We start from the raw sequence: 14088 nt of genomic DNA on the forward strand, positions 1-14088 counted from the left end.
CAATTCGATGAAAGTTGCTATATTTTAAGTATTGGTTATCATTACATTACTAACTGTGTTATTTACTGTGTGTGTATATTTTGCCGCTATTTACATTTGTATGTGTCGCGTGCTCTCTTTCATTCGCTCGCTCGCTCTTTCGGTGTATCATTCATATTGTATTCCGTTTTTAGGTATGTGTGTGTAGATTGTAAACGTATTTGATTTTATTGTATCATTATTTTGTTTATGGTAACTTCCAAAATGCAATGATACCGCACCGCCAAGAGAATACTACAAAATCATTGTCAGCAAAAAAAAAAACACAAAACAACTAATTATAAATAACATTTAACATTTATTAACCAAAAAAAACAATCAAACATACTGTTACAAGAAAAAAAAAACAAAACTAATAACATGTTAACATACTCTCTCTCTCTACATACAACATTATAAGAGCAAATGAAATCGTATAACCTTCCAATCAACAAATTGCAGGAAATTCGCCTAAGAAACTGTTCTCATGCCAACTATGTGGTAAGCTTCTATGTTCAAAAGCTTCGCTCAAGCGTCACATTGCCGATAAACATGCCGTACGCCAAGAGGAATACCGTTGTATCATCTGCGAAAGAGTGTATTGTTCGCGCAATTCGCTGATGACCCACATTTATACGTACCACAAATCGCGACCCGGTGAAATGGAAATGAAGGACATTAAACTGTACAATCAATTCAATACCACAATCTGAGAGCAAACGCATGACTCCGTGTCATGCCAATTCTGTGTTAGAACCAACGACAATTGCATCAGATCTTTTGATGGCCACCATGACCACAACCATCCTCCTCCTCCGCCTCCACCTCCACCTTCTCAGAATCACCCACATAAATTACAACAGCAACACATTATGACAAAATCCCTATACGACTATTATTTATACCATTTGAAAACTACATGAAAGCAATATCACACCATCACCCCCTCAAATGACCCATCCCCATTCTTCTTTGGAATCGACATACATCGATCACCGTCACTTTAGACGAAATTAGAAAACGAAAAGACAACAATCAACTACCCTATTCTTATGGACCATTGACCTTCTATCTATATACATATTTTTATTATCTATTATACTTGCATACATGTGGCCTTCTACAAACATACATGACAACCTTTTTTACCTCTTCAACGTAGTCAATTTAATATTTAAAAAAAAATTTAGCTTTAACTATGACTGTGACTATAACTGAAACTGACTAGCAATACTACTACGACGAAGACCTCTCGAGTTACCCAATAAAAGACTTTCCATATACACATAACGCATCGCATTTGTAACGCTTCAATGAAGTGCACAAGTACACATGAATGATGGGCTCATCGGTGGAATGCGGCGCATTGACTTATATACACATCAGAGTGGTAAACATTAATGCATTATTTGAGGATCAATTATATGTTGTTTTATCCTGTTAACCAATGAGAGACGAGGTGAGGATCATTTAAAAATCAAAAAAAAAAAAAATGAAAAATACTTAAAACTCTTAACCTATTGGCTTTATTTCCTCTCAAAGTCAAGATCTTTAGAAGAGATTTCCGAACAACAAACATTGTAGTTAGTCTAAATTGCTAAACTCACTGACTCTCTATAAATACATATATCTCTCTCCCTCTCTCCCTCTGAAACTACCCTGAACACACACTCTCCCACAATCTATTTGTCTGTTTATTTAGCAAAGATATTCTATCTACCCCATTCTCCCTCCACAAAATCCTTTCCCTTTTCTATTACACACATCACTCTCTCAATCTCTCTACCAAAAATACAATGTTCATCAGTCTGTTTATCTGACACAACAGTCTGTGTAGAATCTAGTTATCCTCTGTGATAAATCCAATCTCATTGCATATTAACTTGTAGATACACTCGTTCCATAATGCCTTCTATAGTTCTACTCTCTACCTGCCTATAATTAATTAAACTTTAGTCTTGTTGAGTCACCCAATGGCTATTCTGACAGCTTTCATTATTCCTCAAAGCGTTAAGTATATCTCCTCTCTCACACACACATATACATTCTATATCTACTCAAACCAACACATGCTGTAGCAATCAACTATGCAATACTCCTTCCGTTCTATTAGAATTGTAAGTATGAAGTATGGATTCCTATTCCAACCTACTACTATGCCTACTGGAAATGCTCACTATGTAGCTGTGGTTGATCATCTCCATTATAATGCGACTACTACTACCGCTGATTAATCTACTTCAACTTCTACTACTACTACTGCTTCCACTACTACCATCTCTACAATATACAGTATAAGCTAAACTGAAAAGAAAAAAAAAAACAACTACTCTATGTCGATAGAGTAGCGGATATCGTGATCTCTATTCTCTCCTGCAAGCAATCAATCATTCAATTATGAGTTTCCTAGATTCTAGACAAAACATATTTATTTATATATACATACGTACATAAGACATACATATTAAGTATTATTACAATTAAATTCTCTATCAAGTCTAGATGCGATATTTTAGTTTTATTTTATGGTAAGTTTGATCATTTCATTTTTCAGTTTCATTTGTATCTACTGCGATTCATAGCTGTCTAAGATCTCATCTGCTTTGCTTTGCATGTTGCCTTCAATTCATCATTAGCTTAGAATATATGGGTAGTTACCCAGTAGTGTGCATGATATAGTTGTTTGTGTTCTAACTATCTCCATCTCTCTCTATGTGTATCTTTCTTTCTTGCTTTATGTCTAACTCACGTTTTGTAATATACACACATACATGCCGTTATTTATGCGCGGATGTATGCCCGTTTTTATGAATGTATACGGGGTATGTCAGCAACACTACTCCAAAAGTTTTCAGTGGAATATAATGTGCATTTCAATGCTGTTATAACCACCACTGTACGATCGATTTTGATAGTGTTGCCGTATGACTGTCTGACCGCTAAGTTAGCCGCTATTAAAGAAAAACTATATGATCGTTGTATATACGCTTTTCGTGGTAGTAGTTTCTGATCCCTATATACTTCTATGTTTGTATGTAGTTGTATTTTTTCTTGTACTCGTTAAATTGGAAAATATATATATTCTCTACAAAAACAAACAAACAAATATATACTCTGTTGTAAATCTGGACATATGTATAAATAATAGACAAAACAAAAACCAAAAAATATATAAAAATCTCCCCCTCTCTCTCTCTCTATCTGCCATGGAGAATTTGTTCAGCATGTTTTGGAACAAATCTCTTTGGAAGCAGAAAGTTTTAGAGAGTTTTCGCAATCGGAAGCAGAAATACCAAAATCACACATTAATCTAAGTAAAACAATACCATTTGTAGATTTTTTCCTATCGCTTTATATAAAATCTTCCACTTCAACAAATTCTTCAAGCAAAACAGAAAACTTTCTTTGTTAAATACTATCCCTAAAGCAGTACTCCTTTCCTTTAGACGCGTTCATGCTAATAATTCGAATTATTACAATTACAACCAAAATCAAAATATATTTATCTAGAAACTTTAATTTCTGTATTTAAAGATACACTCTAAGAATATAACATAACCGAAAATGTTAAACGTTTTTGAAACTTGATCGCTTAGAAACGACTCTTTACTTTTTCATAACTTATTTTTCATACCTGATTCATTTGTTTTTCTCATTTCTCACTTTCAAGCACTTTGACTATTTTGAGTTTTCTTCAGTCAGTCAGCTAAGAATGATATTAATACAATATTCTTTGGTATTTCTATTTTGTGATAATGTAGGACCACTCAATATAATGCGATCGTCAGCCTCGTCACCAACCAGTTCTACCTCAGCGCCGCCATCGCCACCCACAGCTATGACATCACCAAATTCGTCGCTGGGCTCTATGGTGGGCAATGTAAATAATGGTGTGGGTCCTTTTAATCTGCATGCTTCGCCACCTCGACCTGCTAGTGGTGGCAACACTGGTGTAGTACCGGCCAATAACAATAATAATAACAGCACGCCACAACTGCCTTTACGAATGCCTCCACCCACAAGCGGGGGCATTAATGAACCTCAAGAATGTCCCTACTGTCGGCGGACCTTCTCCTGCTATTATTCCTTGAAGCGGCACTTTCAGGATAAACACGAACAATCGGACACGCTGTACGTGTGTGAATTTTGCAACAGACGCTATCGCACAAAAAATTCTTTGACTACCCACAAAAGCCTACAGCATCGGGGTTCCAGCGGAATGCTAAAGCGCCTGCTCAAAACGTCAATGAAAAATGTGCTGGTACCTCCACCACATCATCACCATCACCACCACCATCCCCACCATGCGCATGCCATAACGCATCAACGTACGTCGCTCTTTGACTTCAGCAGTGAATTGGGCCAGCCACCACCAGGCATCCAATAGGATATGTTGTGGAATGCCATATTTTAGAGATTCATCCCATGTCAATTCAACAGAAACACATCCAACCTACCCTCTGTACCATATCCCAATCACCAACAACAACAACCGCTACAATAATTGTAGTCCGTCGTGCAATATTTTTTGAAACCCAGTGATCGCGATCTGCTGCAACCACTCAGCCTTGCGCTCCATAAATTCTCCCGCCAACGGAAACCCAAGCAAATCAACTCTTCTAATTGTACATAGAACATAGTAACCTAGAGCACACTCGTTTAAGTTATCAATGAGGTTTTCAGGTATTTTTCATAGTTAAAAACATGCCAAGTACCCTGTACCCCAAACATATACATACAAACATATTTACTTATTTACTTTATTGTATACTTGTTTATAAGAAAGCCATACAGAACTGTGCGAATGCCAGTGCTGTATTCATTTATTTATGTAAGCCCCACCATCTCCCCTTAAGCTTTAAGTTATAATCTTCGTTTACTCTGCGTCTGTTGATGAGTCGATGGTTCGATCGTTCTATTTACCCAACTAACAACTATGTGTTTACTAACATCAACAGACAGGAGTAGTAGTTTGTATCTATTCTATATTATATCATAGTTTACTTACCATGCCAATGCGGTCGAAATCAATTGGTCAGCAATATTGGCTTAAAAAGGAAGAGAATTAAGGACTTTTTTCGGTTAGTTTATGTTTAAATCCAACAGAGAAGAGAAGCGTCGATATTGGTGCATAGAAAGCCAACGAATCAACTCTCACAATCGCCGTAAGTAGGTAACCTCTTTCGGTGATTTACTTTTGAGAAGACACACATATCACTGCGTATACGCAATATCTTCAAATGCAACACTCATACGAACACATACACACGTGTGAGCTTATTCATTGGCACATGCACTCTCACAGGTTTGTGCTAACAATTGAGAGCATTAATATCGATACAACGTTCCTCTTCGAGATTTTTTCGTTTTTTAATTACAATTTAACCTTGTATATAAACAAACACAATTCCGCACGCACACAAATACCACCCCCGTAGGCATGTGACAGATGCTGAATTCTCTAAAATATAAAAACTAATTTAGGCATATTCACAAAACACAGATTCAAACTCGAGACTTCGAAGCAGAAGCAAATGTAAACAAATAGAAATGAAAAGAAACTAGAATTTTTACTTAATTGTTAAGCTACAAGAAATAACAAAAACAAAAAGAACCGTAATACAAGAGTATAATTACTTCAGGGAAATGCTGCATACTGAACATAGGCATCTCTATGTAATAGTGTGTACGTCTATTAAATAAACATAAGACACAAATTTATATACAAGAAGAAGAAGAAGAAGAAAAAAGAGAATATTTTTAGATACAAAACACAAGCTCAGTGATTTTCACCAGTGAAGTACAAATACGAAGCAAAACAAAATCAACAAAATTTTTCAAAACTTACAAGATATTTTGAATGAAATCTAAATAAAAACGTAAAATACGAAAAAAGAAAAAAAAGGAGGTTTAAGATGAATCCCCCTCATCTCTTTGTAAATATAAATGATTCACTGATTCGTTAGTTTGTTATACAATGAAAGCAACGTATTTTTTAGATTTATCTCCTCATCCCCACCCAGCCCCCAGTTCAACCCTAATACACTCGTATGTAACAAGTAAATCAAGCAAAAAAACTAATGAAATTGAATCACTTTCAAATCTTCATAACTCTCGAAACTCCCCCTATCCCTCTCCACTATCTCTCTCTCTCTATCTCGCTCCCCTAGGCAGGAGTTTAACTAAATTCATATTTAGCCCATCTATCTAACTAAAAAATATAGAGTATAGTTTGGAAACAGACTCTTCTAATATGCACATATCTGAAAACTGTCTCAGGAATTTTTCAATTTATATACAAAACCATACATTTATATACATACATATAGTACATAAGTACACATAATGTTAATTGTATGTGTGTTGATCTATATATGCAAACACAACAGCGTTGGGATGGATTCAAACACACACAAACACAACCATAAATAGCAAATACATATATACAAATATTTGTATATGTATAACGTTTGTACAATGAATAAGAACCACACACACAAAGATATGTACGCAAAAGTTCATCGACGTTAAATTTATAGGAAGGATCACAAAGTATAGCAAGTATTGCGGAATCGTATACACTCTTTGTGAAAAAGATTATAGACTGTTAAACAGTTTTCCTCTCTCTTTAACAAAAATGGTCACATTTGCACAGTGTTACCTTATATATTTACATGCAGATATACATTTAGTTTATACAACCGAGCGAAAGGCCTGCCAAACTACTGTCCAGGAGTGTGTATCAACTGGATATGGCCGAGGCGAGTCTTAGCGTTGATACCTCATATTTATTAAGAAAAGGGCGGTTAAGTGGCGCTCACCTCACACTCGCTGCTTGAGGCGGCAGTTAGTGGGGGTTTAGTTCATAGTGTCCAAAAATGCATACTTACATACATATCTGGATTATTTGTATGATTTGAAATACCTCGTAGCTTTTAGTTTAAGATTATTTCCTTCTTTAGTTATTACATCTTAAAATTATTATTATCATTATTATTATTATTACTATGATCTTATTATTAGTTCTTTAGGTTTTTGATTTAATGGTATATTTCGTTGAAAAGAGAATAAAAACAAACTTCAAACTGTGATCTTTATTTTCAAATAGCACATATTTACATGTATGACTAAATTTATGTTTGGCTGTTAACTACTTTTATAATGTAAAGACCCATCCTGAAAGAAAAACAGAATCCACCAACATCCTATTCCTAATCGTCCTTTCTTATGTATTTTATAATTTATGATTTTCAAAATTTTATGTTTCGAAATAAATGTGTAAACAAATTTAAATCTGACTTTAGATGCTCTGGACAAAGTCGCCACTAACACTAACTCAAAAGCCTTGTTGCGGAGATCGCCTCCAAAACGAAAATAAAACCCTCAACAATAAAAATATATACATATGTGCCAAATGACACCCATACACATATCTCTTATGCTCACCAATACATAGTACTAACATACATACAGATGTATACCATATAAACAAATAAAGGACCATCACAGGACATACATACCTCAGGTTGTTAATAGTATATCCGAAATAGAAAATATTGTCCTATGGAAACTTTAAATGTAAAATCTTCCATAACCATCGCCTGGACAACAATGCATTTTAATCAGGAAATAATAACCATCCATGCAACCGAACGTATTTCCAAGATACTTATGTAGTTAATAGATGTATGAATAAAAATTTTAAAATATAAAACTAATAATAATAATAGAAAAAATTACAAAGACATACAAATGTTTCATTTGAGTTGGATTGTTTGACTGACGATAATAAAAAGGGCAATGTTTTTGCCCAACGAAAATTTGACTTTTCGATTATACTTTTCTTAATTCTGTATGTATTATTGTTGTTACTTGGAAGTCTACCACAAGCAGATGTTAAACAAAAAACCAAACAAACCTCTACAAAATTTTTTCAACAATGCAACGCATATCAAAGAAATTAATTAAATTAACCAACTTCCAAATTTTATTGGTAAATATAAAACAAAAACAAAAGTACACCCAAATACACTCAAAATCTTTAGGTAATTAATTTATAAAATGAACAAAAAAAAAACAAAAACAAATCTTTAGCGAAAATTACGAAATTTTTAACTTTTAACTCTTAGACGTACTCAACTTTTTATTTCGGAATTTTTTAAACCAAAATCTGTGATTTAAAACAAAATTTAAATTTTTATTATTGCTCGTATGTATAAATAGAGAATTAATCTTTCGATCAGACACCGATTCAGATATCAAGTTAAAAAGAAACAGAAAAAACAAAAACAAACGAATATACAAACCTGTCCGTTTTATAAAATGTCCAAGATGCACAAAGTACATGCACCCATGTCGTCACCATCATCTATACCATGAAATCTCCCTGCGGGTCGTAACGGGCCACAATTTCCATTATAATCTCTACTTCCCCCTCCAACCCCTGTTCCAAAACCTACCTTTACCCAAGAACATAGACTACGTGTGCAAGTCCACGTAATCCCTCTCAATTGTATTTGTTGCTGGTATGTCCATGCAAAAGAAATTACAATAACTTTAAATTAAATTAATCATCTATTTGACAAAAAGTCCGAATTTACTACATAGAAGACATAAAGAAATTAAAACATGAAACTATAAGAAGAAATAAAAAATATTTATGAAAATAGTTTTTAATTCGTTAATTAAGTGATCTGATACACATACAAACATATACGCATACAAACAAATAATAAAATTAAAATGAAATAACAAAACAAAAAAAACCCAACCATAATTATTAAATTAATTAATGAATTATTCTAATGTAAATGTTAACTCTTAAATAATGACCATACAAAACGGGATGCGATCAACATCATCGCGCCTAACGTCCGGGAGACGAGCAGAGCATTGTTTCTCATCTTTAGATCAAAGGGAATGCAATGCAGATTTTTTCTCAAATAATTCTAAATCAATTGCATGTATACAGAAGAGTATGAAATGAAACAACTACGAAAGAAATAAAAAAGAATTAAACCATTAACGATTTTGTTTTCATTGGAACCTTTGGCGAAAAAAATACAAATGGTATATAAACTATGTAAGTATTCCAAATGGATAGTATTTTTTGCACATCTTTATTTTAAATAGTTCCATGGCGTAATAAAATACTTAATAACTGAGTTCGACCGAAGAATCCACTTTAAAGCCTTTTGCAAAAATTTAATACCAATTATTCGTTTTACAATTTTCTAAAGGTAATTGAATGACTTTTACATTAGGCGACTGAGAAGGCCAGTCAAGCACACGCAATTTTTCATGGGATATCCATTGTTTTACCACCTTACACATGTGTTGGATGATCGCGCTGAATAATCCATGCAGACGGCATTTCCCGGAATGCTTATGGAAATATCACTTCCCAAGGCCGTATTCAGGGGGGGATCAAACCCCCCCCCCCCCCGAAATGAATGAATATTTTTATTTAAAAAAAATTTATATGTATTTTTAGCTGCATAAAAAAATCTTATCGAAGATGTTGAAGAAAAGCTGGAGGTTTTATTTTGAAAAACGCTTACCTATGAAACTAAAATATTCTTGAAGTTCAATAAAATTCTGTTTTTGACTATGTCTTTTACAAAATCGAGATTTTCTTCCCACATGAACATGTCTGTTTTGCCACATTTGTAAAAGACTATTAGCAAATAAGGTGGATAAAGACTTTCTCAAAATATTAAAAGATTTTGTCAAAGCTATTGTGCCATAAATCTGATATCGACTCAAAAATGTCTACACAAAAGGTAACGGACGGACAGACGAACAGACGGACATGGTTATATCGACTCAGGGACCCACCCTGATCATTATTGCCAAAGACACCATGTGTCTATCTCGTCTCCTTCTGGGTGTTACAAACATATGTACTAACTTATAATACCCTGTTCCACAGTGTGGCGCAGGGTATAAATACGGGAAGCATTTAAATCTGAAGCAATTTTAAGGAAACTTCGCAAAAGTTTATTTATGATTTATCGCTCGATATATATGTATTAAAATTTTAGGAAAATTACAGTCATTTTTACAACTTTTCAACTAAGCAGTGGCGATTTTACAAGGGAAATGTTGGTATTTTGACCTTTTTTTGTCGAAATCAGAAAAACATATATATGGGAGCTATATCTAAATCTGAACCGATTTCAACCAAATTGAGCACGCATACCTACAATGCTAATTCTACTCCCTATGCAAAATTGCAACTAAATCGGAGTATAAAATTGGTCTCTGTGGTCATATGAGTGTAAATCGGGCGAAAGCTATATATGGGAGCTATATATAAATCTGAACCGATTTCAATCAAATTTGGCACGCATAGCTACAATGCTAATTCTGCTCCCTGTGCAAAATTTCAACCAAATTGGGCCAAAACTCTAGCTATTAGAACCATATTAGTCCATATCGGGCGAAAGATATATATGGGAGCTATATCTTAATATGAACCGATTTCAATTCAATTTTGCACACTTAACTGCACTACTAATTTTACTCCTAGTGCAAAATTTCAAACAGATTGGGCCAAAACTCTGGCTTCTAGGACCATATTAGTCCATATCGGACGAAAGATATATATGGGAGCTATATCTAAATCTGAATCGATTTCAATCAAATTTGGCACGCATAGCTACAATGCTAATTATGCTCCCTGTGCAAAATTTCAACCAAAGTGGGCCAAAACTCTGGCATTTAGGACCATATTAGTCCATATCGGGCGAAAGATATATATGGGAGCTATATCTAAATCTGAACCGATTTCAATCAAATTTTACACACTTGACTACACTACTAATTGTACTCCTAGAGCAAAATTTCAACAAAATTCGGCCGAAAATCTGGCTTCTGGGGCGATATAAGTCCATATCGGACGAAAGACATATATGGGAGCTATATCTAAATCTGAACCGATTTCAATCACACTTGACTATACGACTAAGTGTTATGTTTGTACAAAATTTCAAGAAAATCGGTATAAAACTCTGGCTGCTGGGTCCATATTAGTGCATATCGGGCGAAAGATATATATGGGAGCTATATCTAAATCTGAACCGATTTCTTCCAAAATCAATAGGGATCTATTCTGACCCAAATTAGGAACATGTGCCAAATTTGAAGGCGATTGAACTTAAATTGCGACCTAGACTTTGATCACAAAAATGTGTTCACAGACAGACGGACGGACAGACGGACATGGTTATATCGACTCAGGGACACACTCTGAGCATTATTGCCAAAGACACCATGTGTCTATCTCGTCTCCTTCTGGGTGTTACAAACATATGCACTAACTTATAATACCCTGTTCCACAGTGTGGCGCAGGGTATAAATATTGTATACATACCTATGCATAAATGAAATTTTCTACACATGAGATTATATGAATATTTGTTTTAAGTTGAAAGCTCTACTTCTGATAGTTATGGTTGATATATCCAGTTTAATTTAATTTTCGATCCTTTTAGATGATATTTGAGTTAATTGTTGCATAATTCTTTTGATTACATGATCTTATTTAGGCGTAGTCTTGATAAGAATAAAAAGTGAGATTGGCGATTTTTGTTTTTCGTTTTTTAAATTTCTTATTCAAATGAACTTCCAAGGCAACACTTCTAAAACAATACAAAGGATTCCAAAACGACTGCATGAAAATCATCAAGTTTCTACCAATTTTAATTGGTTGCACTTTGAAAGATTTCGGAAACTTTCTCTTCTCGATGAGCCACCATAAGTTTTTCATCGTCCAGCTTCTTAGTGTTTCCAAGGATGTAGCATCTAAAGATTTCAAAGTACAACCAATCAATTTTTTTAGAAACTTGATATTATTCCATATCAACAACTTCTGGATGAAAATGTGCATCACATCGTCCGTTTAATTTACATCCTATTATCAGTTTAAAATTGATATTTTGTGAATTCCTTCTTCGGGAAATCTACTCTAACACGCTGTTCAGCACGTTCCTAATTTCAAATTGCCTGTATATTATTTAATTTTAATGCAATTTTATAACACCAACAGGAAGGAAATCGAATTATATATGCAAAGGTGTTTAAAATAATGTTTAAGATATTTAAAGTTTTGTTGTTTTGCCCTTATTTGTTGATATGTTTAATAAGATATTTATTTTTCAATTAGTATTGCAGTGTATTATTACATTCGTTATTTTGACGAAAATTAATAAATTATACAAAATTCATAAAATGTTGGCTTTGACTTTCTATCAGAAGTGGGGTTATCATTAGAGTGATCAAAAAAACGGATTGTTTGAAAGTCGGGTTTTATCGGTTCAAAAAAACCGGGCCGTTCTTTAAAACCGGTGGGCGATGTTTTAAAAATTAAATAACAGGCATAACCGGTCCACCGGTTTTTTCCCAATGTAGCAAAAACGCTTAATTTAATATAAATGAAGGAAAAATACTTAAATGTTTTAATGTAAAAACGAGTAAGGAAAGTCTAAAGTCTACAAAGTGGTGCAGGGTATATTATACCCTGCACCACTTTGTAGATTTAAATTTTCGATACTATTTCACATCCGTCAAATGTGTTGGGGGCTATATATAAAGGTTTGTCTCAAATACATACATTTAAATATGACTCGATCAAGACAGAATTTGATAAACTTCTACAAAATCTATAGACTCAAAATTTAAGTCGGCTAATGCACTAGAGTGGAACACAATGTTAGTAAAAAATATATGTTTTTTTGCTATATCTAAATCTGAACCGATTTCAACCAAATTGGGCACGCATAGCTACAATGCTAAATCTACTCCCTGTGCAAAATTTCAACCATATTGGGCCAAAACTCTGGCTGTTAGAACCATATTAGTCCATATCGGGCGAAAGATATATATGGAAGCTATATCTAAATCTGAACCGATTTCTTCCAAAATAAATAGGGATCTATTCGGAGCCAAAACACATACTTGTGCCAAGTTTGAAGTCGATTGGACTAAAACTGCGACCTAGACTTTGATTACAAAAATTTGTTCACGGACAGACGGACATCGCTATATCGACTCAGGAGCCCACCCTGAGCATTTTTGCCAAAGACACCATGTGTCTATCGCGTCTCCTTCTGGGTGTTGCAAACATATGCACTAACTTATAACACCCTGTTCCACAGTGTGGCGCAGGGTATAATGAAATTCATTGGCTGTAATGGCGGTAACAATACCGTAGATAAACATTAAAATGTTGGGTTTTTTATTGGTTCCATTTGGAAATGTGTATGAGGTATTAGCCATTTCAAGTCTAGTTTATATTTAAAATTAAACTGAAAAAGTATTGCACATGAAAAATGTTCATGCTGTGTTTCATGGGCTAATGCGCTTTACAGACTATCAGTTATTCCGGACGGAATGTCGGTGTTTGTAAAGAATCTTACAGTGTGTCGGATCGATACGACTTGTCGGCGATGACTAAATAATCGGTAAATGTGTTATCGATCCCATAAACATGGAGCAGTATCGATTATGCTTCGGACTTAACTTATAATGTGCACGATATATGGGATATGTTCGACACGAGCACTGTCGTCCGGAATAACTGATAGTCTGTAAAGCGCATTACATATTATCAGTTATTCCGGACGGAATGTCGGTGTTTGTAAAGAATCTTACAGTGTGTCGGATCGATACGACTTGTCGGCGATGACGAAATAATCGGTAAATGTGTTATCGATTCCATAAATATGCAGCAGTATCGATTATGCCTTTGGACTTAACTAATAATGTGCACAATATATGGGATATGTTCGACACTGATAGTATGTAAAGCGCATAATGCGCTTTACAGACTATCAGTTATTCCGGACGACAGTATTCGTGTCGAACATATCCCATATATTGTGCACATTATAAGTTAAGTCCGAAGGCATAATCGATACTGCTGCATGTTTATGGGATCGATAACACATTTACCGATTATTTAGTCATCGCCGACAAGTCGTATCGATCCGACACACTGTAAGATTCTTTACAAACACCGACATTCCGTCCGGAATAACTGATAGTCTGTAAAGCGCATAACGCATTAT

The 14088-nt window shown here is 34.4% G+C and overlaps 1 protein-coding gene across 1 annotated transcript; it reads left to right on the forward strand.

Moving 5' to 3' along the window:
* The first annotated feature begins 732 nt into the window (after positions 1-732).
* LOC142228152 (uncharacterized) lies at positions 733-9043 on the forward strand. Its single transcript, XM_075298491.1, has 2 exons — positions 733-1477; positions 3780-9043. The coding sequence occupies exon 2, from the start codon at positions 3794-3796 to the stop codon at positions 4403-4405; it is 612 nt and encodes a 203-aa protein (XP_075154606.1). The 5' UTR covers positions 733-1477; positions 3780-3793; the 3' UTR covers positions 4406-9043.
* Positions 9044-14088: the final 5045 nt, after the last annotated feature.

This window comes from Haematobia irritans, chromosome 3 (genome assembly GCF_050003625.1).
Source record: "Haematobia irritans isolate KBUSLIRL chromosome 3, ASM5000362v1, whole genome shotgun sequence".
NCBI classification, from domain to species: Eukaryota; Metazoa; Arthropoda; class Insecta; order Diptera; family Muscidae; genus Haematobia; species Haematobia irritans.

Bases quoted from the DNA above. Each gene is read 5' to 3' on its own strand.
- LOC142228152 (XM_075298491.1), top strand. From the start codon at position 3,794: ATGCGATCGTCAGCCTCGTCACCAACCAGTTCTACCTCAGCGCCGCCA.